The sequence below is a fragment of the Takifugu flavidus genome, chromosome 13 (assembly GCF_003711565.1).
Source record: "Takifugu flavidus isolate HTHZ2018 chromosome 13, ASM371156v2, whole genome shotgun sequence".
In the NCBI taxonomy this organism is placed as follows: Eukaryota; Metazoa; Chordata; class Actinopteri; order Tetraodontiformes; family Tetraodontidae; genus Takifugu; species Takifugu flavidus.
In genome coordinates, this window is record NC_079532.1 from 13,697,820 (window position 1) to 13,723,421 (window position 25,602).

The 25,602-nt window shown below is 41.7% G+C and overlaps 4 protein-coding genes across 4 annotated transcripts; all 4 read right to left on the minus strand.

Annotated features, from left to right (window-relative positions):
• Positions 1 to 1,487: 1,487 nt before the first annotated feature.
• Positions 1,488 to 3,001, minus strand: LOC130536773 (uncharacterized). The gene is made up of 2 exons (XM_057052935.1): positions 2,017 to 3,001; positions 1,488 to 1,947 (listed from the first exon to the last, which is right to left on the minus strand). Exons 1-2 carry the CDS (start codon positions 2,515 to 2,517, stop codon positions 1,576 to 1,578), a joined length of 873 nt encoding a protein of 290 aa, XP_056908915.1. The 5' UTR covers positions 2,518 to 3,001; the 3' UTR covers positions 1,488 to 1,575.
• A 155-nt stretch (positions 3,002 to 3,156) lies between these two features.
• Positions 3,157 to 9,502, minus strand: cetp (cholesteryl ester transfer protein, plasma). Its single transcript, XM_057052933.1, has 18 exons — positions 9,285 to 9,502; positions 8,771 to 9,167; positions 8,577 to 8,691; positions 8,357 to 8,488; positions 8,124 to 8,194; positions 7,641 to 7,728; positions 7,450 to 7,519; positions 7,297 to 7,357; positions 7,131 to 7,222; positions 6,218 to 6,317; positions 5,612 to 5,691; positions 5,416 to 5,466; positions 5,181 to 5,333; positions 4,972 to 5,039; positions 4,736 to 4,778; positions 4,237 to 4,309; positions 3,584 to 3,669; positions 3,157 to 3,502 (listed from the first exon to the last, which is right to left on the minus strand). The coding sequence occupies exons 2-18, from the start codon at positions 8,916 to 8,918 to the stop codon at positions 3,425 to 3,427; spliced, it is 1,509 nt and encodes a 502-aa protein (XP_056908913.1). The 5' UTR covers positions 8,919 to 9,167; positions 9,285 to 9,502; the 3' UTR covers positions 3,157 to 3,424.
• Positions 9,503 to 10,045: 543 nt separating this feature from the next.
• herpud1 (homocysteine-inducible, endoplasmic reticulum stress-inducible, ubiquitin-like domain member 1) lies at positions 10,046 to 15,470 on the minus strand. Its single transcript, XM_057052235.1, has 8 exons — positions 15,090 to 15,470; positions 14,578 to 14,655; positions 14,235 to 14,309; positions 13,663 to 13,802; positions 12,801 to 12,911; positions 12,314 to 12,685; positions 11,317 to 11,431; positions 10,046 to 11,218 (listed from the first exon to the last, which is right to left on the minus strand). Exons 1-8 carry the CDS (start codon positions 15,240 to 15,242, stop codon positions 11,045 to 11,047), a joined length of 1,218 nt encoding a protein of 405 aa, XP_056908215.1. The 5' UTR covers positions 15,243 to 15,470; the 3' UTR covers positions 10,046 to 11,044.
• Positions 15,471 to 15,923: 453 nt separating this feature from the next.
• On the minus strand, positions 15,924 to 25,113 carry slc12a3 (solute carrier family 12 member 3). The gene is made up of 26 exons (XM_057052234.1): positions 24,719 to 25,113; positions 24,501 to 24,638; positions 24,084 to 24,159; positions 23,884 to 23,979; positions 23,674 to 23,813; positions 23,473 to 23,583; positions 22,887 to 22,998; positions 22,674 to 22,804; positions 22,483 to 22,567; positions 22,235 to 22,395; positions 21,963 to 22,070; positions 20,812 to 20,935; positions 20,582 to 20,683; positions 20,352 to 20,507; positions 20,165 to 20,264; positions 19,742 to 19,853; positions 19,469 to 19,606; positions 18,016 to 18,122; positions 17,858 to 17,940; positions 17,674 to 17,745; positions 17,463 to 17,552; positions 17,192 to 17,303; positions 17,022 to 17,108; positions 16,562 to 16,700; positions 16,420 to 16,487; positions 15,924 to 16,338 (listed from the first exon to the last, which is right to left on the minus strand). Exons 1-26 carry the CDS (start codon positions 25,001 to 25,003, stop codon positions 16,197 to 16,199), a joined length of 3,075 nt encoding a protein of 1,024 aa, XP_056908214.1. The 5' UTR covers positions 25,004 to 25,113; the 3' UTR covers positions 15,924 to 16,196.
• Between the last annotated feature and the right edge of the window lie 489 nt (positions 25,114 to 25,602).

Consider the following 25,602-nt stretch of genomic DNA (forward strand, 5'->3'; position numbering starts at 1 on the left):
ACAGGTAGGAGGCAGAATATCTGTTTAGATATGTAAAAGACAGGCCTGCCTGTCTTGTATGTGGAGCCAATGTGCATTACAAGGAGAGCAACAACAGATGACGCTATAAAATGCAACACCAAGACAAGCACAAACACCTGGAAATGACTCAAAGGTGCTAGTAGAAGAGATGAAAAGGCATTACATTTACATTACATTAACTTACAATGGCAAAAGATTACTGTTGAAATTTAAAAGAGAAGAAATGAATGCCAGTGATGTCTTTTTTTATTTGAATTTTGATTTTGCATGTGTGCAATAATAAATTATATGTTGTATTGTGTGAAGCTTTGCTTGTTCCAAGTTCAGTTGTTGAGCCAAACTAGTTTGGGTCCATACCAAAAGGTTCCGTGTTATAACTGGAGGAAGATTTTTTTTCAATAAATAGCAATGTTGGCCTGTGACTTTGTCCCAGTTTTGAATTTTGGCCGACTGGGTATTTGAGTTTGACACCTCTGCTTTAGACAGTGATAAAAGTGCTTAAAGGAGCTCTGTGATAGTCTCTGTGTACCGGTAGTTTAGCTCTGCTAATCCTTGAGACGATTCATTCTGAACCAAGCTTGATTTGGTTTTCTTATTGCTAAATTATACCTCCCACTTACTGCTTGAATCAATATTAATTGTTGGACTTTAAAACGGGACAAATGTTAAGATAATTCCTAGTTTTAGCTTTTATTGACAGTGCTATTATTGACATCTAGAAGTCCTGTTTGTTCTTACTTGGTGTTCCAAAGTTCCACCGTAGCACTCTGTTCTTGAGTCATGCCAGTGTTTGATGTTATTCTGTTCCTTTTAAGGCCAGTTTCCTCATTTAACATAACCAGGCTGATAGACAAATATCCAAGCTAGCAGAAACATGTCTAAAATTATTGAGTGGGATCAAGTAAAAGGAGGATAAAGTACAGAAAAGTACAGTTAAGGGTCTTTAAACTCTACAACTTAATCGTTTTTAGATCCTCGGTTGGTATCCAGAAATCTGCAGGGTGAGTTTGGGAGTCGATAAGGGCAGCGGGGCATTCCTTTAAACTCAGCTCAACTTCTTTTACTGTATGTAGCATCTGTTACAGTCAACATTGTCTCTGGCTGAACCCTGAGCGAGCAACAGTGGCAGGAAAAATTAGGCAAACATAGGAGAAGAAGCTGTTCAAGAAGAAGAAAATAATAAGAACAAAACAGTGTTTTTTTAAATCTGTTAATAGATGTGCAGCTGCATTTTGGAGAATAAAGTCTTTAACAACTGCAGCTGAAGATAGTTGGGATCAATCAGTCATTGACGAAGTCCTTAGAATAAATCCTTAATTTGGATAGCAACGTTAATTTAACTCATTTGTCGGGGAAATAAATCTAAATTCAGGTGCGGAGAGTCATAGAACACAATTTTTAACTATTCTTTTAAAATAAATACTTTAATAAACATCAGCAAAAGACATAACATGCAAACAACTCAGATGGGGGTTTAAAATGAACGACAATTTAAAGATATTTACATTACACACACACGCACACAAAAGCACACAACCTTATTAGTCTCTGCCTTCATTTTTTAACAATACTCTCTTTAAATCTCACATTATCCGGAATGCTTTCGAGGAGATAGTCAGCAAGAAAAATGATTTCCTCCCAGTTGGTGTTCATATTCAGCAGTATTGCCTCCCGGGCCGTAGGTTTTTCCAAGCCCTCCGGAGCAGCTTTGGACGAGGTAACCGCCGTCGTAGCGGCCAGCGAGGTCGCCACGACATTCGCAGCAGCTTTTTGTATCTCATTCTCCAAAGTCTTCTCGGTCTGCTCCAGGATAGCTTCCTCAAACAAGGTCCTAAAGTGATTCCTTCTCAAGCACCACCTAGCCCACGGCAGCACCAAAACAAAGGAGCACACAGCTGTAAGGAGGATGCAGATTAACCCTAAAACCTGCCAGGAAAAAAGCAAAAAACGTTTTATATTAACTAGTTGCTGCAAACAGCAAGAGGCTTTACTCACCATTGATTGATTCTTCAGGTGAATTCTATCATTTTTCTCAGTTTGGCTCATTTCCGTACCCACGCAGCCGGAGGTCCTCGCTCCTCTGCTATCAGAAAGCCCACAGCACAGGTACCAGTCTCCATCCACCAGCACCGAGCCGCACCAAAGGAACCCAGAGGTTGCTGCTTGAAGAACGCACACCAAGAACTGAAGGTTGAATTTTCTGGTGGATCTCCTTCGTTCAAGCGATATGTAGTTGCAGTTGTATCTGAGGAATCTCCCAATGCGTTTGTCGTTCCACAGGATGATGCAGGTGATGATGATACTGGGCAACACCATGTAGCTGTAGCAATGGAAATAATTCCGATTCGAGCCGCACGGACAAATAAAGTCAATCTGGAACCACAAGTGGTAACATAAAAGCAACATTACTAGTATGACCTGGCGGTTAACCGTCTGAGTTAAGTAATCTCCACTGGGCAGGTAGCCCGTAATACTCATGCCTCTTTTCCAAGTCATGATGCTATTTGGAATGATTCAACAGAGGTTGACTATTCAGGTTTATATAGCTGTAGCCTTTAGCAGGTTAGACCAATGGCAGTGCAAGAATGCTCATGTGCTTAAGATGCTCCTTTGTGATGTTTTTTTTGGACAGATTTCTATCTCTAGCTTCTCTTTACACTGAGTTGAGAGTAGCTTGATTAGTATATTAACTGCCAACATTCTATCGGTCTGGATCTGTGAGCCTCTGTAAGATCTTTGTACTCCGGTGTTCCTGGACATGATGTGTTCCAGTGTTGTGTTCCGAACGTGGCTGCATGTTACACCGAGCATCATCGCGGCCACGGTCAGTGATCATCCCCCGTCCCTCATCATGTGCTCAACTGCCCCAACACAATCTTTATGAAGGCCCTATTGGGGGTCTTCAGGCACAGTCAAGACCCCAAAACTCCCACGTGATGCTGACCACAAGGTATTCATCTTAGAAAATGATATATGAGTGTGTGTGTGTGTGTTAATGACGCAGACACCTTGCATTAAATGATCAGATAACATATTTCTTAAGCAGTGAACCCAAGAGGAGTCTGCAGTATTATCTTGCACAGATTCTGTCTTTGCATTCAAGCATGCATCAAAACACAGAGCAGTTTAAAGGAATGGAAGCATTTGCTTTTTTATTCTATCAATTTGTTCCAGTTTGACCGTTGACCAGGGGTTGGTATTTCTCCGGGCGTCTCGATGGCGTCTGATGGCAGATGCCGGTGAACTTGGCATTGAATTTTTCCTTTATACACTATTTTAATAAAATTTCAAGGCCTTTTTCTACAATCCGCCAAACTGTTGGGGATGATCACAATAAAAACTCTGAGGAATGTTTCCTATTAAACAGTGAACTTAAACAGTGGATCTCTTTGGTCCTGGCAAGTTACTGCAGTGTCTTCTTAAGGAACTCAACTAGAAGGTGATGAGGGAACCCAAAATCCATCTCTATCACCACAAAGCCCTGCAGAACAGACGTGGACAGAATGAATCCCACTTAAGACGAAGACTAAGACAAGTTGCTACGATATAAACAAATACTTACATCCTGAGGAAGCACTTCCGGGTTGAATATGTCAAATAAGTAAACTCCTTGTTTGTCCAACAGCCTGGTTAGCGCAATTTCAAGAACTGGAACAGACAACAATTGTATTGTAGGGTGCTAGTTTGGGGTCACCTCTTTTTAAAAGTAGAATTCAGCTGAGCTTAATGCAATCACAAGCGAATGCCCATTCTGATCTTGTTCAGTCTTCTTATGTCACTTCTTCTAAGACATTGAGTTATTTTGGATGACAGAAAATACAGTTTTTTTGTGGGATGATTATCATTTGCGATCATCGTGTGCTGGTGTGGTCTGTGAAATCCTCCAGATTTCAGCCTAAAGACACTCATTGACGCATTGGGTGCATTGACTCTGTAAGGTCAAGGGTCATTTGCCGGTAGGCTGCAGCTACAGGCTGCATCTGTTTCATGCTGAAATCAGGACCATCATATGGTCCGAACCTGCACCCCGGGGAATCCCACTCCCTCGGAACAGCTCTCCTCCCCCCCGTCTGCTGCATTTAAAGACATTTTTTAAAGTTCACGGCGTCCCCATAAGCCTTGTGTCCTGCATTTAAATCTAATCAGAGGAAAACTGACCTGACAGATTTAAGTGAATGTTTATCTGGAAGTCACTTTCACGCCATTGCCACTTACCGGACAGGACCTTTGGAACGCCTATTTTCTTCACAGTTTCTCTTAAAAACTCAAGCTGCACCTCATCCAGCAACTGAAAAGAATTTGTGATCATTTTTTAAATCTCAACATTAACATTAGCAGCCATTTAATGCAAAAGCAGTTGTAAATATAACCAGAAAGTCCAGGTCAGCAGAGATAAACTGTACAAAGATCAACACACAGATGAACTGCAATCTAAAACAATGTCAATGTAGTTTGCTGTAGTGATAAAAGCATGTTTACAATCTTGCTTTTCTTGATTTAATCCTCACAAGTATTGGAGGTTCCTATAGAAAGGGTCTGGGGGGTCATTTGATTTAATAATTCAGACTGCTTGTATGTAAAGTGCAACATTCAATCATGCACGCACGAGAGTGTTGCAGCAGTGTGCATGAGAGCATTAGGCATCATGACGTCCACTCTACTATAAATTGCATAGCTAGAAAGAAAATCAACCCAAAAGAATAAAAAATATTACCGGTTTCTCTTGTAGGGGCAGTTCAGCCTGTAGCCCATATATCCTGATGGGAAAGGAGAGGTGAACGACATTAGGACATGACAAATACTTGGCAACTGAAACTGGAAATAACTGGATACACAGATTGGTGTGCAATGGCCAAAAGGTTGCATGGTTGATAATAATCAATAACACCACAGCTGGAAGCGTGACAGCGGGTTTGGTTGAGATCAGGGTCAGAGAGCGGGAAGGCTTACTCTGAGGATTTCCCATGCAGGGAGAGTTTCTTGTCAGCATAGGAGGCCGTGACATCCACAACCACATTCTAGATGTCACAAACAAAAAGAAACATTTACAAATAAATGCTGGAAATGATTAAAATAATGACAGTTGCGTTAGTCTCCAACACTGTTGGCTTTATTTTTATAAATTCCTCCTGGCATCTATAGTTTAGCTGCTTATTTACCATTTCAAAGTAGAGGGTTGGTTTGCCCTGATTCCCACACTGGAGCGTCCCAGCAGCCTTCGACCAGACGCTTGTACCCCGGGTGGAGGTGTTGAGGAAAGGAACAGATGAACTCCACACACTCAGCTCAGGAGAAGCCACGTCCAGCAAACACTAAGCACAAACAGACCAACATTAAAACCTGTCTGGCACGCTGATGTTGGAACTTTAAAGAAGAAGAACGCTTCCATGTTACCTCCCTAATAAATCCAGGCATATCGCTGGATAATTCAGTCTTGAAAAGCTCCTGAAATCAAAATATGAGGTTCAACAATTGATGTCAGAGCAGCAATTTAGGCTTTATGATCCCCGACAGCAGGTCGTATTGTATATTTTGTGTCTTTTAAGCTTTGTCTGGAGTTTTTTGAGTAAACGTGATTTTCTGTCCTTACCGTGAGCTCAGTTCCTGAGAAGTTGGCTTGGAAGCGGCCGTCTTGGTGGGCGGCGGCGATCAGTGGGTTAAAAACCTGGTCTGGATATTGATTAATAATTGTTTGTAACACGCACCCATGTAAAATCATATTAATCATAACATTAGATCTGTACTATTCATTAAGTCTATAGTGGGAGGGTTAAACTTTGGGACAGTTTGCCTACACCCTTAATGCAAATGGATCATCCATCATGGGACGGGGAGCGAGCCGGAGGACCTGATGTTGCCCCCGTTTTTGGGGGGGTTTCGAACAAGCTGGCTGAAGGGGAGGAATTCCTGGTGTCAGTCCTGGACAATAGATGAGCTGGAATTTCTTCTTCATGCTTTTTTTCTTAGTTCAGTGCCTTTTTTGGGCAATACCAAAACTCCAAATTGGTATTTTAATGATTTCAATGATATTTCAGGGGAGGGCTCCAAGCCGCACCCCTTCCACGAGTTACCGCTCTAGAACACTTCCTTTCTTGCCAATGACAGATGGTAGTTGGCACGCAGATGAAACAAAGACGACATGGAGGCCAAAGTAGTAATAATATTACACAATGTCCACAATTCAAGAATGACTGACCTGACAACCAAAAGTACAGCATCCTGTTTTCAGTCAGCTGCTTGGGGTGGAAAACAGAGTCATTGATGACAGCAGAACCGTTGTTGTATTTGGTCAGGCCCTGGCAGATAATAAAATAAGAAAAAATAACAATCTAGGCGTACAACCACTGAACAACCCCTGCAGTCTATTTGCATATAACCTATTTTGATGTATTAAAAGCCATTCTTACCGGTTATGATGGTTGTGACCTATTATGTGATCATTTGTTTGTGTGACTAAAAGTAGATGGTAGTGTCATCTTTGTCATCTTTATCCAGAATGTTTGACTAGAACCACGACTGCTGTGCAGTAGAGCTTAAAGTGGTTCATGGAATTTACCAAACGGTGACATTTTGTATTTTCCAGGGGTGATTGTTGTTTTCCTGTGGGTTTTCCTTTACAGTTAATACTCACAACCCAACTGAACCCAAATTTAACAGTTCTGATTATTAGAGTTATATATAGAAAACATGCATCAACAACAGTGTATCAGTTCAGTGTGGGAATGAAGAGTCGAGTATTTATTTTGTTGTGTCCGGCCCGATTCCATTAAAAATCCTCACAATCATAAGTGATTATAAAAAGCCATTGTGGGAGGGAGCAAAACTGGCTTTACGGCGCTTGATGACAGGATTTCTGGGAGCTTCTTCAATGACAAATATTTAATATACAGGCCCTTTGTCCTGAGTGGGCACAGTCCTTTGCAACCTCCATGTTGACATGTCCTTGCTCCTAAATGCGTGTAATTTATTCCCGATAAGCACGGGAGCTTTTATAAGTAGGTCACAACTATTGGAGCGGAAATGATAATGAGAGTGTGACTGCATGGCTTGGGATATGAAAGGAGTGGGCAAAGATGGCTGGAAAGGCGCTGTACCAGAACATCACATACCTTGTGATAGGATTCTATGTAGTTAGCAGTGATGATGGGGGCAGCAGTGACACCGATATCCATGCTGATGTCCCCATCAGACAGGAAATGCTCTGCAAACACAACGCAATGCTTAGCCAGTAGGAGGCCTCGGCAAACCTTTAATTCACGACTTTGACACACACACCTGCTGTGTCTTGAATAAAGTCGGCCAATATATTTGCAACCTTGTTTATCTCCTTGCAAATCTGCATTTAGAAACAAAATTGGGTGAAAGGTATCGCGGAGGCGTGAATCTTTTTCTGCTAACTAGTGATGAATGAGCAGTGTTTTGTCTCACCTGTCCCTTTATTGCCATTTTGACAGTGAAGCTGATAAAATCAGTGAAGAGCTTTTTGAGCCAGTTTGGTCTGGCCGGCAGAAGGAAACACAAACGGATCAGATAATAGTATCGCGGCGCAGATGTGCTCTGCTGCTGCTGCTGCTGTCTACCTCCTGTGTCTCCTAACAGCTGATCCAGAACTCACTTACTCTTTGTCCCCCTGCAGATGAAGCAGCAGCTTGTCAAACCTCAGATAACAGTCCGACGTGTCGGCAGCTACCTTCCCTTCTTTGCAGTCTTAAAGAAAGCAGAAAGATAACAGCCGGATTTAACCAGCCGGGGTGATTGTGAGAGTTAAAAAAAACAACAAAAAAGTTAAAAGACACGTGCATGACAGAATCATCATGCGTGAAGCAAAAGCACACATGTGGAAAATATGTTGGATCTAATCGCTGCTTGACTGTGATAATATCCTGGTGGGTCACTGAACAGGATGTGAGAGGAAGACTTCGCCAGCAGAGGAAGGTGGGGAACGACATTGAAGGACTTTAAAGACCATCAAAAACTACATAAACAAAAATAATAATAGTTGTAAGAAATCCAGTTCAGGAGGGGAAAAAGCTGCATTTGAAGACACACAATAGCAACAGCATTTACTTGCACGTATGTGAACATCCAAGACGGGTACTTACGAAGTTTTGGGTTGATGCCAAGGTCAATCTGAGACTGAATTTCAAAATCAATAGAATTTGCAACGCTGACGCTGAATGAGACCAAAAGACAACAGCTGTATTTTCATTTCCTGAACCACCTTTGATTTGTTGCACACACACACACACACACACACACACACACACACACACACACACACCACACACACACACACACACACACACACACACACACACACACAACTTGGACTCACAGCCAACTCCCGTATCCGTACTGAATGGTCCCTCGGAAAACCGCGGACACGTTGCTTATTTCCATGCTGATTCCTTCATTGGGATGCAGCTCAAATTCACTGGCACCAATGGACAGGTTGTGAACCTCCAAACTGGGCAAAGGACGACATTATTGTGGAGCGCTGTGCTCTGAAAACTTACTACATCCACTTTTATGTGTACATGTGTGCATCCACTCACTTCTCCAGGCCATATCTAATTGTCCCCACAAAAGACAGGGATTTTTCTCCTTTCAGATTGGGGTATCGGGCATGTTGGAAAGCGGCTTCGATCACTTTCGTGGTCTTCTCATTTACTACAGTTTGGACACAGACGTGACAGTGACGGGAGGGAAAATGAACACACACCTAAGGTACTAAGATATTCCCACTTACACACAACAGCTGCTGGATAGGTGAGACGACACACAGCGCCTGTGAATCTGTAGGCGGAAGCGGGGTCCTCCAGGCAGGCCTGGGACAGCCCGATCACAGACAGGAGCAGCAGGCAGTGCAGAGGCAGTCGCAACACTTCACAAGGCATAGTGTGTGTGGATGTTTGAGCTCCCACCAGGTTACTAACCTTGTGGACTGTTTGTGTTTCAACGTGTCTCCCCGGATTCTCCTGAACCGTGGTTTTTCCAGGATAGGTCAAAGTTCAAAATGATCCTCTCTTCTCCCTTTTTACCTTACGCGACTGAGACGTTTCGCCAGCATTGACAGGGTGTCTTCAGATTGATGAACCTCTCAGTAATCTCGTCTTTGTTCAGTCTTTCAGAGACAGAGATCCACCCTTCACGAAGAAGCACAGTTTAAATGGATTTTGGTGGGATTTGATTCATTGATAATCGATGGAATGTCATGGCAGAGCATGAGGCTGAGGCACTTTGATTTTCTCAGTGATACATACCCCATAAAGATGTCATTGAAGCCTTACGGGGTCGCTAGAGGTTGTCGACTTGAACATTTTTGAGTCAAAAATCCACCAATCTTAGATTCCAGACAAAGACGCCCTCTGAAAATATGGAAAAATCAAACAGCGGATTGTTGCTTCCTTCTTTCCGTGATGCTCTGGTGACACTACGATCTTCTCCGAACCTCCCAGCATGTGACAACTAATGGAGGACCTAATGGAGGATCAGCCAGAGGCTTCAGGGGGGTCCCAGCAGGGGCCACATCACAATGTAAACAACATGGATAAGGTGGCCACCAGAAGCCTGCGCATGGCTCCATCTAGTGGACGGAAACGTCACAAAAAAACTGGGAAAATAATATTATTGGGAACTTTATGCCCTATTCATAAATTGCCATGGTGATTGTCTATTGTCTTTTAAGTTAAAATGCACATCAGGCAAAACGGGTAATAAAAGGTCTTCTAACAGGAAAAGTCCTCTCTTTTGCATACCTGAATATATTCATACATACATGCTACAATAAAAGAGTTTGTTTCTTTCCTGCCAAAAGGTTGAGAGGTTATAGATTATGAATAATGATGCTGCAGAACATTAAAGTTGGTTTTTGCTGTTCAGGCTACAGTAGAAACATGCTTGAATGACATTGTAGCATCATCGTAGCTTAATTTATGTCTCTTACTCTTGGTAATTAAAAGGGCGATTCCTCTATAAACTGTGATGAATGTGTCTCTGTCTCATTTATCAAAATAAAACATCATTAGGAAGAAGAATTACTTTTATTGCAGCCATTATTGCTGTTTCATGACAAATGTTATTTCACAAGCAACTTGCACGAAACCCAAAGACTTCAGAAGAAATCAAACTACGGAGAGAGAAACCTGCCAGAAACTCTATTCAAACACTGAAAATGTAGCTTGACCAAGTAGTAGAGTTCAGCTTTTGGAGACAATATTAAATTCCCACGATTGCACCATAAAACATGCAGTAGATGCAGCACTGAAACAGAAAGTAACAGACTGCGTTTCCAAAGGCCATGCAGGTTCCAACTTCCCTGTCCCACCTTTTAACTTACAAACTGCATCTCCTGTTAAATCCTGATTAAAGTCCAGATGTTTGACGAGAAAATAAAGAAATAAGATAATTTGTGGGTATAAACAGCGCTTCAGAGGTCCCAAGTTAATCTTTCTCTAAACAATAATTGGTTTAACAACAGTGAGCCATTTAAAATGAGATATATATTAACCCATGTCCTTTATGTATTCAAATAAGATTGCATAAAACGCATGTTGTAAAGTGCTTTGTGTACATATAGTATATTTACAAATGTTTACTTTTTACTATAATTTGGATGACAGCATGTTTTTGTTGATTTGGCTGAATAAAAATGGAGCTTTTTCCATTCATTCATGATTATCACCCTCTGTTGCTTTGCAACAGTTTGGGCAAATAAGAGACGGAATATTGACAATTTTCAGAATTTAAATGGAAAACGAGTCATTTCCTCTCACGTCTTCTGTAGGACTTTTATATCAAAGCTGGGCTGGAATGACGGAAGACAGAGATACACCGATATTAGACACCGTTGTCCTTCATGCGTGTTTTTGCAGTTCACTTCAGTTTCGAAAACCCAAAAGAGTTGCTTTAGAGAGCTTGAAATGATGGCTCCAGACGTCTTTCTTTCCCTTCCCACATCTTCATGGTTCGTTGTGTAAAAGTTCAATAAGTCCGCTTTTCCCGTCTGTCCTTGTTGGTAAAATTAGTTGGCCATGCCCTGAGGACCCTCGGGTATGAGAGAGGAAAAGAACGATTTGAAGAACACCCAGGCCGTCCACATGAGGGACACCCTGTGAGGAGGCACTAGAACGGCTGCGGTTAATCCTTCTGAGGCCTCCGGTGGAGCAGCAGGTCGTCCTTCGGCGGGTTCACCAGCCTGAAAAGACAGATGAGTAAAAACATGGTCTCTGATGACACTGTACTGTAAAAAGGAAGTGAATAAGGGGGGGAAATCCATCCAAAAAAAGTCCTCACTTGATTTGGGTTTTGGTTCTCATTCTGCTGGTTTGGCTGGACCTCAGGGGGCTGCTGGTGATTAGGCTCTTGGACACGCACTTGCCTTCTGAAGGGAAACCAACCAGCAGTGTGGCTGTTGGAGAGGAAGAAAGCAGAACAAAGCGTTTAATGACAATCATAAAAAGAAACCAACATAGTTTCAACAATGTGCAAACATCTAGAAATTAGGCGATGTTAGTGGTTTTTGATGGATGAAAATCTTCAGAGATTGACAGATTTGGTCAACTTGTCTCATAGTAGAAGGGATCTACAGTTTTGTTTATCCCATATGTTTACATATTATTGTGTTTAGTGGACACGATCAGCCTGTCGTTAGAAAAAGGACAGAATTCTGATGGACGTTTTTAGAAATACATGTTTTGTTGCATATTTTGGGCACAGCAGCTGTCATTAAACTAATCCAGAATGAACTCATGCTATTGCTAATAGGCCGGTGCTTATTTTGCTCAGAAGGAATGATCCAAGAGGAGCAGAAGAGACAAATTTGCTGAAGAAGAAGAAGGCAGGGCTAAAAGTTGCAAAGTGACACTTGTGTTGTTAAATATTTACTCTGCACCTGCTGCTGATGCTAATCTTCACCCTGCCCACACTGACAGCCGCGTACGATCAAGGGATGTAGCACATGTGAGGTGTGAGTTACACAACAGCAAACACGCCGTGAGACCAGAACATGATGAGTAAAGAAACGGCGTGGCCTCGGCTGGCGATAACAACAGTGCTGATGTGGCACCAACACTCCTTGTGTCCTTGTGTTTCCAGCCTTTATCCACTCACAAACTCACTGACTGGTTTTATTTATTGACTCCTGGCGTGGCTCTCGTTCACTTGTTCAGAACTGTGCACGTCCTGACTTATGGCTGACTTTATAATAAACCCAGAGGAGGCTAATGCCAGCCTTTGCTAGGGTTAGTGTTGGGATTTGTGCCAAATAAGTAGAGAAAGAGCATAAACTCACAGATACATGAGGAAGAGGGTGCCCATCACCAGCAGAAAGCGACTCAGGTTGGAATTGAAGTACACAATCATGAGTAGAACTCCAACCCTCGCAGCTGAGTACAACCAGTCCAACCAATCGTGCTCCACGTCCTCTTCGTCTTCCATTACCGCTCCGCCTTGCGCGTTCAGCCGCAGGTTGTTGTTGGCCTCGGCAGGGTTGAGAAAAGCGCCCTCCTGCACTGGGTTTGGATTTACCGGAAGGTCATTGATGGGGTTCTGATTGCCCAAGGGAGCCGGAACGGGTAAGTGGTGGGCAGGAACTGGTGGATACTGGCCTACGGTTGATGCTGGTGTAGATGAGTCTGAGCGGGCTGCTGCCAGGGCTGCATGGCTGTGGGAAAAAACCCCCCGCAAATGTCATACTAGTCAGGGATGAAATAGATTAAAGCACTAATCGCCACGGAAAACCCCAATGAGATCCTGTGTATAAAGGAATGAGCACTTACTACTGCATGTAATACTGTTGAGCATAGATATGTTGGAGCCACAGGAGCTGCTGAGGGCTGTACAGCGAGTACGAGGGAAAGGCAGGTTGGGTCATCTGCTGGGCTCCAGGCCTGCAGAAAAACATGTGACTCGATCTCAGCCAAGGTCTAGAGCAGGTTAAACCACCACTACTAGAGTCACAACGTCACATAAAATAGATTTTTGTACAACTAAAAATAAACTAAAAATATGGACAACTAAAAATAAAACATTAATGAAAAAATAGGAAGATTGTTATTCTGGTTGTATTCAGGATTATCACATTATTATCATATCTATCTATCTATCTATCCATCCATCCATATATATAGATATATAGCGCTCGCACATCAACTTTAGCTGAGCCAGAGTGGCAGGTCGCCACTTCACTACTAGCCAACTTGTGGACAGGTCATAAGAAATGAACCAGGAGATAATCTCCAACTACGAAGCAGAAGACACGATGACCTGTCATCACAAGTCAAATATACTTATGGCCAACAAGCAAATTCAAACAGATTCCATGAAATGGTCCACTGTGTAAAAGGCCTAAACCTACCTCCTTTTCTGGTTGTAACCAGAAAACAACCTATATTCCTTTAGATCTTATTATGGGTAGGCTGTTTCAATAACACTATGATGTGCTCGTCTTAACTTCCTGTTTGGCAGCTGGGGAATTGACTACATCTACATTTTGAAAAGCTCACTTCAGCAGCACTAATAACTACATGGATTCATGGCAGAGATATTGATTACATTTGCAGTTGATGAAACTTGATAAAAAGATTTTGCTGCTGGGTCACGGTGGGGAAATGACTGCATAGGTCTTGCACTGCGGCTTACATTGCAGGTGATGGAGGGTTTCCAGGAGTATGTGTTGGAGCTGAAGCAGGAGGCAAAGAGGGAGAAGTCTGCCTCCTCTGTCTCAGTTCTGGAGTCCCAGAGGAGCTGCTGCTGGGCTGTACCTGTTCTGTCACTTTGGTCTGCAAAGACAAGTTTAGAGAAGACTGAAGTGAAACTGTCATGCTTGGTGGCGTAATGTTACTGAGAGAAGAGCTGCCATTCTCTAAATAGCAGGTCTAATGTTAATATGTTGTGGAATTCCACAGGTTGAATCATTTAATTAAATCTTTGTATGCATGTGGTCAATTGTGAGCTCTATAAACAATATGGGAGTCTTACAAGTATGAAAATAAAAACAAAAACACATTTAACATTAAGAAGGAGGTTGAAAATGATAATTCTGCAGTGAATTACTAAAAAGAGGAGCAAAATCAGCTGCAAATTAAAGGCAACTACAAATTTGAAATGAAAAAAACTTGTTTCAAATGAGTTTAAGTCACAATTTCCTATGGAATAATAGACATACCGCTTATGTTTTATAAGAGATCTGATTAAACATTCCCATTTCTTACCTTGGATCTTGCTCCTAGCTCTTGGTGCCGATTCCCCAGTGCACACACCAGATGCAGCGAAGGGGTGATGTCAATCTGACACACAACATATAACGTCCTGATTAAAAACAACTAATCCTAGTGGCACACGTTGTAAAGAAATTATATATATCGCCGGTTCTCCTATTTCAGCAGTTACTTTAAATGTGATTTCCACACTGCTCTTTTCACCCTCGGAATATTCACGATGGTGCACATCACACATCTGAGGCTGATGATTGCAACCTTTCTATGGACTAAAACTCCATTAATTCTGGTGCCTGTCTGTAACCAAATCGGGGTCAATACAACAATTCTTCCATACCTGCTTGAATAGATCTTCCAATGGCAGATGGTCAAGCAGCAGTTTACCAGCATAGATCAATCTCTGGCCACTCACAGGCTAAAGGGGGTAAAAATAAATTAAAATGTGTGAATAACAAGGTCTCATCAAGAGGTCAAAATATAACACAGAATGGAGAAATAGACCTGTAATGAACCTGCCAGCATATGTGATTACATGGACAGCTCTCCTAAAGGTAAATCAATAAATAATAGCGTATTACCATTAAAGGGCAGGTGTCTATGTAAACACTTGACAAGTCCCATTTCATTCCCATCTACGATGAAGTGCGATTATAATAAAGCTCTGTTCTCCAGCCGAAGAAAACCGGAATTAAGACATTTTAACGCCATCAGCTGCATTACGCAATAATAATGAAATGTGCACGCGCCTGACAGCTGTTCAGGAAGCGCGAGCTACATTCCAGAACTCGGCCTCGCGCTATTTTCTGCTAACAGCATCCGGCTAACCTGTTAATCAGCCTGAATACTCACCGGTCTGCTTGGGTACACCGCTGATAAATGCATTTTTAGCTCTTTCACAGTCCAGTTCAGATGGACACCGTCGATGGTTTGGTCCTTGTAGGCCTGGTTGGGCGTTTTTATAATTATACGAATGGTCGTTTGTTGAGAATTGTCGCTATCCATTTTCTCTTTCGGTAGTCTGCCTCGCGCTGGTTACTCGCGACAGCTATGATAAGAGCGATTCCCGTCTCGGGAAGTTCTGAACAGACAGACGAAAATAACAGAGGCGACGAAGTCCGGTTGATCTCCAGTTGTCTTTCTTCTGAATGTCAGAAGCAACTCTAGCAGGGAGGAATGTTGTTTCCAAACACACTGTGGCCGTTCGTGATTGGTTGCCGTCTGCTCCTGGTCTGACGTGGATGTCGGAGAAAAAAACCCGCATGCGCATGCGCAGACAGGCTTCACTTCACAAGTGCACCGTGAAGTCAATGAAATAGAAATGTGAAAGTACATAAAGTACATATATATATACACACACACGTATATATATCTATATATCTATATTTATATACACACACACACACACGTATATATATATATAATTTCAACACCATGAGATACATCAGATTTTTTCAGCTTAAAGTCCTTCTGTTCCAGGACCTTTCCAGAAAATGTGAAATGTTGTTTACTACTGTTTTTGCTGTATTGATGTTCTGTTCTCTGTAAAGACAGTGGACACACTCAGAGAGATTACTCTGAGAACTATGAAAGCAGCCCAAAAACATCCGAAACACATCATTTGCATTTGGTTACCCAAGCACAAAAACTAAAATTATATGATCTATAAAATTAGTTTCACATAAATGAAGTCCCTATACATTTATTAAAGCAAACTACAAAGAAAATGAATGTTTTCAGTTAACAAAAATAACAAGAGCAACAGAAATACATATAGAAACGAGCATTTTATGTTGGATAATTGTATTAAAAGCATCCTGAATTAATTAAGTCCTACATATCTACAAAGTTAAACCAAAGAAGATTAAAATTATACAGGAACTAAACATGGCACTTAAGGTTTGCTAATCAAGTATAACTTTCAGGAACTTCATCATGAATCATTTTCAGTGATAACTGTCATTGGCAATAAAAGGTGAGAACATTTTCTTGGTTTCCTCTGACCAGGAGAACCGGAGGCCTCAGATCATGTGAGAGGAAGTCCAGCCAGGCCAGGTAGAGAGTGCTAGGACACACTCCTCTCCTTCCCACTGGCATGGTTCTGTCATAGAGAAAGCAAAGAGGGTTTAAAATGTCAACCCGCTACATATCGAAGTGAAGACTCAAGGAGTCCTCTACTCACATGATAATCAGTGCAGCATCTCTGGAATAATCATGGAGAACTTCATTGAGGCGAATCTGACGCAGAGACTGAAAGCCACAGAGAGGATTTATAAGGTCATTCACAGAGGACAGCTAAATATCTCATATCAATAATATCAAACCTTGCTCTTGTTCTTCTCTAAATCCTGGTCATTGATCATCCACGGCTCCTCCTGCTGTCTTGGCAGTTCTGCCTCAGTGTCCTGTTTTGGATTTGTGACTATTCTAAAGTCACTGAGCATATTCTCAAACCTCTGGATGCTAGACAACACAGAGACATGCAGAGGACACTGCTGAATCAAAGTGATGATCAGAATTTAAAACAACTGAGAAGAAGATTTCCAGTCGACAACCGGTTTATCATACATGGTCTGACATGAAAGATGAATAAATTTGCCATGGAAATTCAATCATTTAAAGAAAAATTAAGTAATCAATGCAAAGAAGTGAGTCATTTTTACAAGAAAATCACACAAATGGAAGTGTAAGCTAAAAGTGATGAAAACAATAATTATTACATCGCCATTTATTTCATGATGATTTTCTTTTGCAACTCTGGCATTTACTCAACAAGTGCCTCACTTTACAGGCTGGGGGCTCTGATAGACATCAGGAAGCACTTCAACATCATGGAAACCAAGACGGAACTTCTTTATCAGTGCCACAACCCTGAGAGTAAAAAAACACAGCTCCTCATATTTGGGTCATATGTACAGCAATGGCACCTGACAATACATATTCCACAATCTCACTCCTCTTTTCGGGTTTCCTTCTTTTCAACCTCTCCTCCTACAAACACTCGGACCTTACACCTGGCCCAGCGCTTCCTGCGAGTGAGCAGGTAGGGCAGCAGTAGCGTCAAACCTAATAAAAAATAAAGCATATAATTAAACTGAGTTTAAGGTAAACATCTTTCCAAGACAAACACATCTGCATTATGGCACAGGATGGGATGAAACTGCAAATTTAAAGTCAGATTTCAATGCCTTATTGGAGAAGCTAAAGATTTTAAAATGATCAGACCTCCATCATCAGAAAGCCAGTACACATCAATAGTCTTCTTTCCTTGTTTTTTCTGGAAAACAGTAATTGGCTGAGGAGCCAAGACCGTAGCTAAAATACAAATATACATATATATTTTAGTTCAGATGTATTGAAAAGGTATGTAACATTATACATCTTGCTCCCCCACCCATAGCCTAATAGCTCATCATTTGAGATTTTATAAACTTACAAGTTGCGCTTGTGGTAGAACGGGTAGAAACAATGTTTGTACCCTCTGGTCCTCCGTCAAAAGCCTCGTTTACTGTAGTCAAAAGAGATTTTTGGCATTTATTGCAAACAAGCTCTTCAGCGACTGTCCTCATTATCTGAAAAGAAGCTGACAGGTGCACTGAAATCCAAGAGAAAGCTCTCACTGTGTGACTGAGATGGACGAGAGACGTCCAGGCCCTCCTTTGTCCTCAGTATGCATACTCCATACTGCAGATCAAATGCATCTCTGAAACACAGGAAGTTAACCTTAACAGGGAATGATGTTCATCAAGTGGATTTTCCTTGCCTGCCTCGTACTCACTGCAGGATTCCGATGTAGCTGTGTGCAGCACAAGGTGAGTCACTGCGCCAGTCTGACTTAAAGCCCATCAGCAACACATTTGGCTTCAAGCGACCCAATCCCGCACCCTGAAAAAAGGCAAAAAATAAATAAATAAATTTTAAAAAGCCAGTTAGCCTCGTTATTTCCCCAATATTGCGCAATCTGAATTGTGGGACGTGATCAAATAACATAAAATTTTCACATCTATTCTCTTTAATTGGGATGTCATTAAAAGTTCAGCTGTTCTTGTTAATAATAACAGCGTTTGAAATGTGGTGCTTGATATTTAAGTTTGTGAGGCTGTGTTACATCCTTGTGATCAGAATTAATCTCTCAAAATGCCCTTTAGAAATTGCTACAGTTAAAAAATATCAAACACCATTTCTATAAATTTCATGAGCCTTTCATTGACATCATCACATGTCAGTCAGTACAGATAGGTCTAATCACACCTCACTACTCAAGTTAAAATGAAAAATACACTCATGAATGTTAAGAATTTTGGCTAAATGATGTCTTTTGCAACAGTTGGGTGTTTGCAGCCCACTTTCCCACACTTCCTTTCATGTTTGGCTCCTGTATTATAATGCCAACAGGTCTGTGCGCTGTTCTTATTCAGGATATCAAGTGAAGGAAATAGTTGTGCTAACAGATTTCAGTCTGCTTGTAGGGTTGAGGGTTCATGGTTAAACAATCTTTTCATTCGGGTTACAAACCATGCTGCCCACAACTGAGAGATAGTTTATAAAATACAGTATAAGGGGATGAGTAACTTGGATAGGGGGTAAAGATTTGCCAGTAACAATCTTGTTCTAAGAAATAATCTAACCCTTTTAAAAGGAGATTAAAAAATATACGCTATAAATGACTAAAATAACAGACGAAAAGTAAAAAAACAGACTGATCATTTGCAAGAGAAGGGGAATAAACTAATGTATCTAAAGTATGTAAAATATTAATTAAACCTGCATGTAAATTTAAATCTTAAGGAGGTCACTTAAAAAAAAAAAAGATTTAGATTTCTCTACTTTTCGAGGGTAAAAACTTAATAGTCATTCTTCACTATTTATAGGTTTACTGCAGAATGCTACGGGAAAAAGAAAAGGACTAATATCATACTCGTGGGAGAAGCAGTATCTTTGTGATTCCAAAACTGGACAATACTAGACCTTTGATTATTGTTCTCAGCTGCTCTCACTGTGGGACCCACAATTGATTGGTTCATTGGTTCGCAACCCACTATTAGGGTTCATGTCCTTTATTATCCTCAATGAACAAAAAGTCACATTTTAAATAACCCAGGTCATATTTTCGCTCATCAATCTAATTGGCTACATGGCTAAGGCCTAGGTGGCTGCATGCGTCTGATCCATACCTTTCAAAATAAGTTATTTTTCCAAAATAAAAGACATGTTCAACATTGGATTCTGACCTGCAGCAGCACGTTTACTCCAGATCGTAGCTCTGGCGCCACCACACCTCTGTAGAATGACTTCACCTTCCGCTGGTTTAACCAGGTAACATGAGTTTTGCCACTTGCCTTTTCTACTGCTGATGGAGAGGGTTCCTCCTGCCAAACAAGTGACAGTCGAAGCCATGAAACATAAAACATGTTTAGAAATGAATGTTTTAATTAGTTAAAGTCAACTTGAATTTGTAGCCATCCGTAGAAAATATGCGTCTGTGTGTGCCAAGTTGAGCTCACAGTGATCACATTGCCGCACATCATGAGACTGAGATACTTTGTGAAACAGGCAGCCAGATCCACCAGAGCTGGACGGCTGCCAGGAGCGCCAGTCAGCACCAAACACTGAGGCCTGAAATGTGAGAAATTCACACATACGCATCAACACTTTTGGAGTGATTTCGCAGTGTGAGTTAGCAGGATTGACCTAAATTACAAGACTGCAAATCCTCATCAAATGTGATGCAAGATTCCATCCTACTAAGTGTATCTCAACAGGCATAAGCATTACTCCATTACCGGTACATTTAATTCTCTCTTGAGGAAAAACTTTTCTTTGTCAGTGTGTGGTTTGTTAATAAATTCACATGTATACAGCGATAACTGACACACTGAGAGTGTGAAGATGTTAAAAAAAGAGGACATGTGATGAGCGTTACTGACCTGTAGTTCTTGACATGGTCCTCCACGTGGTTGAGGGCGACGCATTGGTTCAGCGCAATATTATAAGAACCTGCTTGTACGGAGGATCCCCAGTTTACATCTTAATATAAAATGAAAGAGAAATGTGAAAAGAATGGAGCATACCGTGATGGTAATGGTATTTTCTAACTCTATGCTCTCATTTTACCAGGCTTTTTGTACAGCGTGTAGCTCAAAAGGATGAGGACGACACCAAAGGCAATGAGCGCTGCCCACCAGGTCAGCAGGAACATAATAACCACACAACACACGGCTCCCAGCAATGACAACCATTTGTTATATAGCTTAAAAGACGGACGCCAACCTGGTGACACACACATCAGCGCCTGCTTACACACACTAAAAACACTCAAATTTCATTGATGTTGGCCCTCTTACCTGGTGAGTTAGTAATCGAGGCATGAAAGCAACTGAAATTGATTAAAGAATACGAACACAGGAAGAAGTTGGAGATGATCGGAGCAATGGTGTTCAGCTCGGCTATTGGGTAGAGAGAGCAGAGCCAGAGCATTATAATAAATATAGGATGTAATCACGCAACTCCTCAATAGTTTTAAAATACAAGGAAATTCAAATTCAACATCCAGAAGGTAAATGCTGAGCTTCACCTATGAGGATGAAGCAGGCAGCGATGAAATAAGCCAGTATATAGCTTCTGATGGGTTCATTGTTTCTCCCGTAACCTTTGCCAAAGAAGCCAATGAAAGGGTAGAGCTTGTCCTTACACAAACACTGGCGGAGAAACAAAGAGACAAGACAGGTGAACCACATATCAGCAACCCCTTAGGGCGTTTGCTTGGTGACAGCAGTTAATCAGAGAAGCTTTAAAGGAAGCCAAGGAGTTGGCGTCAGCAGCTGGTGACAGCCTATAGCTCAATGAGGACAGTTGGAGCCCAACAAAGTCCCCATCACTGAGTCGAACTGAAAAATGAGAAGTCTGCTGAAGCAAACACATTGATTTACATTCCTGCATGCGAGCAAACTGCAAGTAAATCCAGACTTTCAACTATTTGTTTATGTAGTGCCAATGTGGTATAAGGGATTTTGTCTCTTTGTCTTAAGATGCAGCAGTTGTCCCCACATGAATTAGTACTATTTGGTCAATTTGGACTGAATTAATCACATCAGCTGCGAGTTCATCTTGTTAAATAAATCAGTCTTAGATATTACAAAATGTATGATTAGGACAGGAATGTCATTAGTGATTTTAAAAATGCAGGCATATGACCAATTAACTGGTAAAAACAGTGTGTGTGTGTGTGTATGTCTTTGAAATGGGTCTCCGGGTCCAGCTGTGTTGAATTACATGGACTGGACCTGATTTTTAAGGAACACACCCCTGAATAAGTAAGGGTTACAGCTCCTGATGCGAAGCAGAGCAAAAATGAGATCCCTGAGCTCAAAAGAACTTCCTGAAGCGCTCAAAGACAGAGCTGTAGTAAGACACAGATCTGGATGATAGGGGAAAACCTGCTTCATTTATTGTTTCTAAGCGTCTCCATCATTCCTGTCTGAAGGAGGTTTGCATCAACAAGGACTCCATCTCTGCAGTTCAGCCAGACTGATCTTTGGGTTCCGTGTTACCTTCCGTGACCAAGACTCTTCCCCCCTCAACTGTTCAGGCAACCGGCTGAGAAGAGGGCTGGTGGACCCTACCATTCTAAGAGGGTGTGAACACTTACTTTTTTCCTTTTCATGAAAATGAATGGTTGGTCAGAGGCACACAGAGGGTGTAGTAATGGGTTCTGTGTATTGGTACCTGGAATACTTTGGGAGCAGACACCAGACAGGCCAGAGCCGAGGACAGCGTAGCTCCGAATATACCAGCAGTGATGAGAGGGGCAAAGGCCGACACCATGCCCATTGACTGAGAACATAAACATCTCGCATAAACTCAAGTCCATTTTTCCACCAATGAATCCATCTGGTTCAGGAAATCAGATTCTTCAGGTAGAGCTAAAATTTCACTGTTTTCACTTTCTACTTGAGCCAAAACTGGTGAAAAGAGATTTCCCTGAATCTTTTCCTGACCTGATAGTAATTACTGATGCCGTAGGTGCACGACTTGTTGTTGGTACACTCGCTAAAGTCCCATCCGTAGTGACAGGCGAAACCGGTGCAGCTCTCCGGTGATGCGGTCACTGACAGAGAGTCATTTAAGAGGCCGGAAGCATCACGCACCACACAGGCACCTGGGAAGAGACAAACACTTTATCCTACATTGCTGGAGCATCACCTCAAAGCCGTCTGTATGTACAAATTCACTTTGCAATGTTTACCAATAGTGGCCGAGATGATGATATACGACACGGTGGTGAAGAATATTGCCAGTAATGTTCCTCTTGGAATAGCTACTGCTGGATTCTGGGAAGGAAATGAAAGGTTTATAGAGAGATAGTTTGTTTCTCTTGAATGAACTCCTTCCCATTTTAAATCACAGTCAACCACAAGGTAATTTAAACGAGCATACTTTCAGATCTCCTGAGATGTTTGCTCCAGCCAGGATTCCCGTCGCAGAAGGAAAGAAGATGGAGAACATGCCAAAGAAGCTGCCCTGTTCTCCTCGCCAGTTGGGGACAAAATTAGTCGCAAAAATATCAGCTGTTGAAGGCAAAGGAGGCAATTAAAATTCTCTCCTGGATGTCATTGCTTATGTTCCGCACTCGATCACTAGCTGATTTACCTTTGTAGCTAAAGAACCCCTTGGCTTGTTTCTGTGGCGTAGCCGGAATTGCGGTTCCGACGATGTAACTTGCAAACGACACTATGATCACCAGAAAGAACAGAACCTGGGCCTGTAAAAGGAATTCTGTGCATTTACATAAGTTACACGAGATAAAGTGGCAGCCGGTAGTATCGGAACAAAAAAATGCAAAATATTGCAAAACGAGGCTTATTTTTGAAATAGGTAAATAATCTATATGTGATTACAGTTTACCTTTATAGTAAGCAATGTGTTTTATTTTTTAATGTCCAAGGTTGTTCAATTAAAACAAACATAATATTATTTGGAAAAACCAAATCATTCACATACCACAAACCCAGTGGGGCCAATCATTCTTAATGTGGAGGGTTTATGATTTAACTAGTTATTATGTTTTTGGGGCATAATTTGGAGTTTGATGACTCCAAATTATTAATTAATTTCTGTTTTTAATGACTGAATGAAGGTGAAAGATGTGGATGTGACAGAAGTGATCTGATATCTGTTCATTGCACTCAAAACGAAGGCTGTGTTGCCAGAGCAGATATTTTTGGATGAGGCTAACCTTCGACTCCCATGCCATTCCAGCCATGGAGATACCAAGAAGACACGTGACAGTGATGATGCCGATGATACGGATGTCGTTGGTTCGGTCCACCATAGAAACTCCATTCTCCTGGGAAATCAGACCTTAATGGTTTGTAATTGGACCGACTTTTCTGTCCAGATTCACGAATCTGGACGTAAAAATGTACATCTGACTTACACGCATTAGGTCTGTGACGGTCTCAGCAAAGCCGACAGTGTGCATGGCCACAGCCACTGCGTTAGCGAATGCAAAGATGAGGCCGATTGATCCGCCCAACTCAGGACCGAGGCTACGACTGATCAGGAAGTAGGTCCCACCTGATAAAAAGAACCATGTTTAAAATAAAATGATCTTCTGTTTATTGTTTGTATGTTTGTTACCATATACCTCCTTTGACCTTTCCGTTGGTAGCGATGGCTGACGTTGAAAGGCCAGTGATTCCAGTAATACAAGAGGATAATAAGATGATCACCCAGGTCATTCCTGAGGAAGAAGGACAGTTTAGAGAGAACGCAACAGATATAAATCAGATATAAAGCAAAGACTTAAAAAACTTGGAGTAAGATAGAGAGCTTGTTTTGATCTACCTATTCCAGCTTGAGCAGTGATCCAAGGCAGTCTTAGGTACAAGATCACCCCCCAGATATTTAACATGCAGCGTATCTGCGAACAAAATAAAACAACTAAGTTCAAAAGCTCATTTGGATTCAGTTTAAAAAAAGCCAATAGCGAAGGTTCCAAAATGGGGGAAAGCAGAGATGAAGGCAGATTTGTAGTGACAATGCAGCTGCTAAAATCCATGCTAACTTAAAAAACTGAACAGAAACAAGACTGCATCTCAGTTATGTTCCTAAAGGAATAGACAAGTGACACTTTTGTGATTTGGAAAGTTGGCAGAAGTGAGAGCTGTGCAACAAGAAAGCAAAGCTAAAGATGCAACCTGTTGTGGTCAGGGTGAAAACCCGCATACGTCTAGTCGTCAAGACTATGCTAACTCTTCCTACCATGACACCTTGTATCCAACCAAACCGTGTAGGTTCAGGCGGCGGTTCTTTCTGTTCCTCCTCATCGTCACAGGAGCTGTCTCCACTTATCCCCTGTTCGCCCGTCGTCTCCTCATACATTGGAGGTCTGGTGTCATCCTAATGAGAGAAAACCCAAAATCACAAATGTAAGAAGTCATTTTAAAAGAACTACAACTGTTTAAAGAACGAATTCCAACCTCCGGTTGTGCATAAAGCTGGAACAGAGATGGTCTAAAGTGCCTTTGGCGACCCCACACCTCTGTGTTTGCATAGAAGTCATAATTTGGTGGAGAATCCAGAGTCTCGTAGCCTGTTAATGCATCCGAGCCACTAGATGCTAAATTGCTGCCATCACCATAACGATGGTAGTAGTCAGAGTCTGAGTATCCTCCTGCTGATCCATTCCCCTCTGGTAAAGACGGAGAATGTCTGGGTTTATAGGCAGCCAGGTGAATACCGTCGCTGACCACTGGTGACTCCATTGAACCGTTTTTAGCTACAAAATTCAGTGTTGATCTCAGGTAAGCTGGACTTCTCCTGGTCCGGTGCTCAAGGTGCTGATGCCATTCTGCTGTTCGAGGTGGAAGAAGGAGGCTTTATTGTGGGAACTGGTTATATTTTTAACCTTAGCCAAACAATAAAGAGCTCGGGGCCATGCGACAAGTAAAGCAAAGCCCAAACAAGGAACAAAACCATAATTACAAGAACTATTAAACCTGACACGGGTCATTTCACCTTATGGTTGAACAAAGAAATACAGATGTACAGATTACTGTTCCCTAAAGCAGTACCCTTCAGATGTTGCTGATGATTTGATTTCTTTTGGCACAAATTTCCAAAGATTTTCATCTCCTGTAGCTGGGACAGGGGTTTTAAAAATTATTTTAAAGTTACATAATCAAAAACCACTCGGTCGTAGGAATGTAAGTAGTACGGCCTCATAAAACAGCCTGACATTTAACCTTGACTGAATGTTCTGCACTTGCTTATGAACTTTGCTTGCTTGTGAGTAAACTGAAACATTCATTTCTTACTTGTAAGTTCATCCCCACGTCATGCAGCCAATATGCCAAAGGTGCAG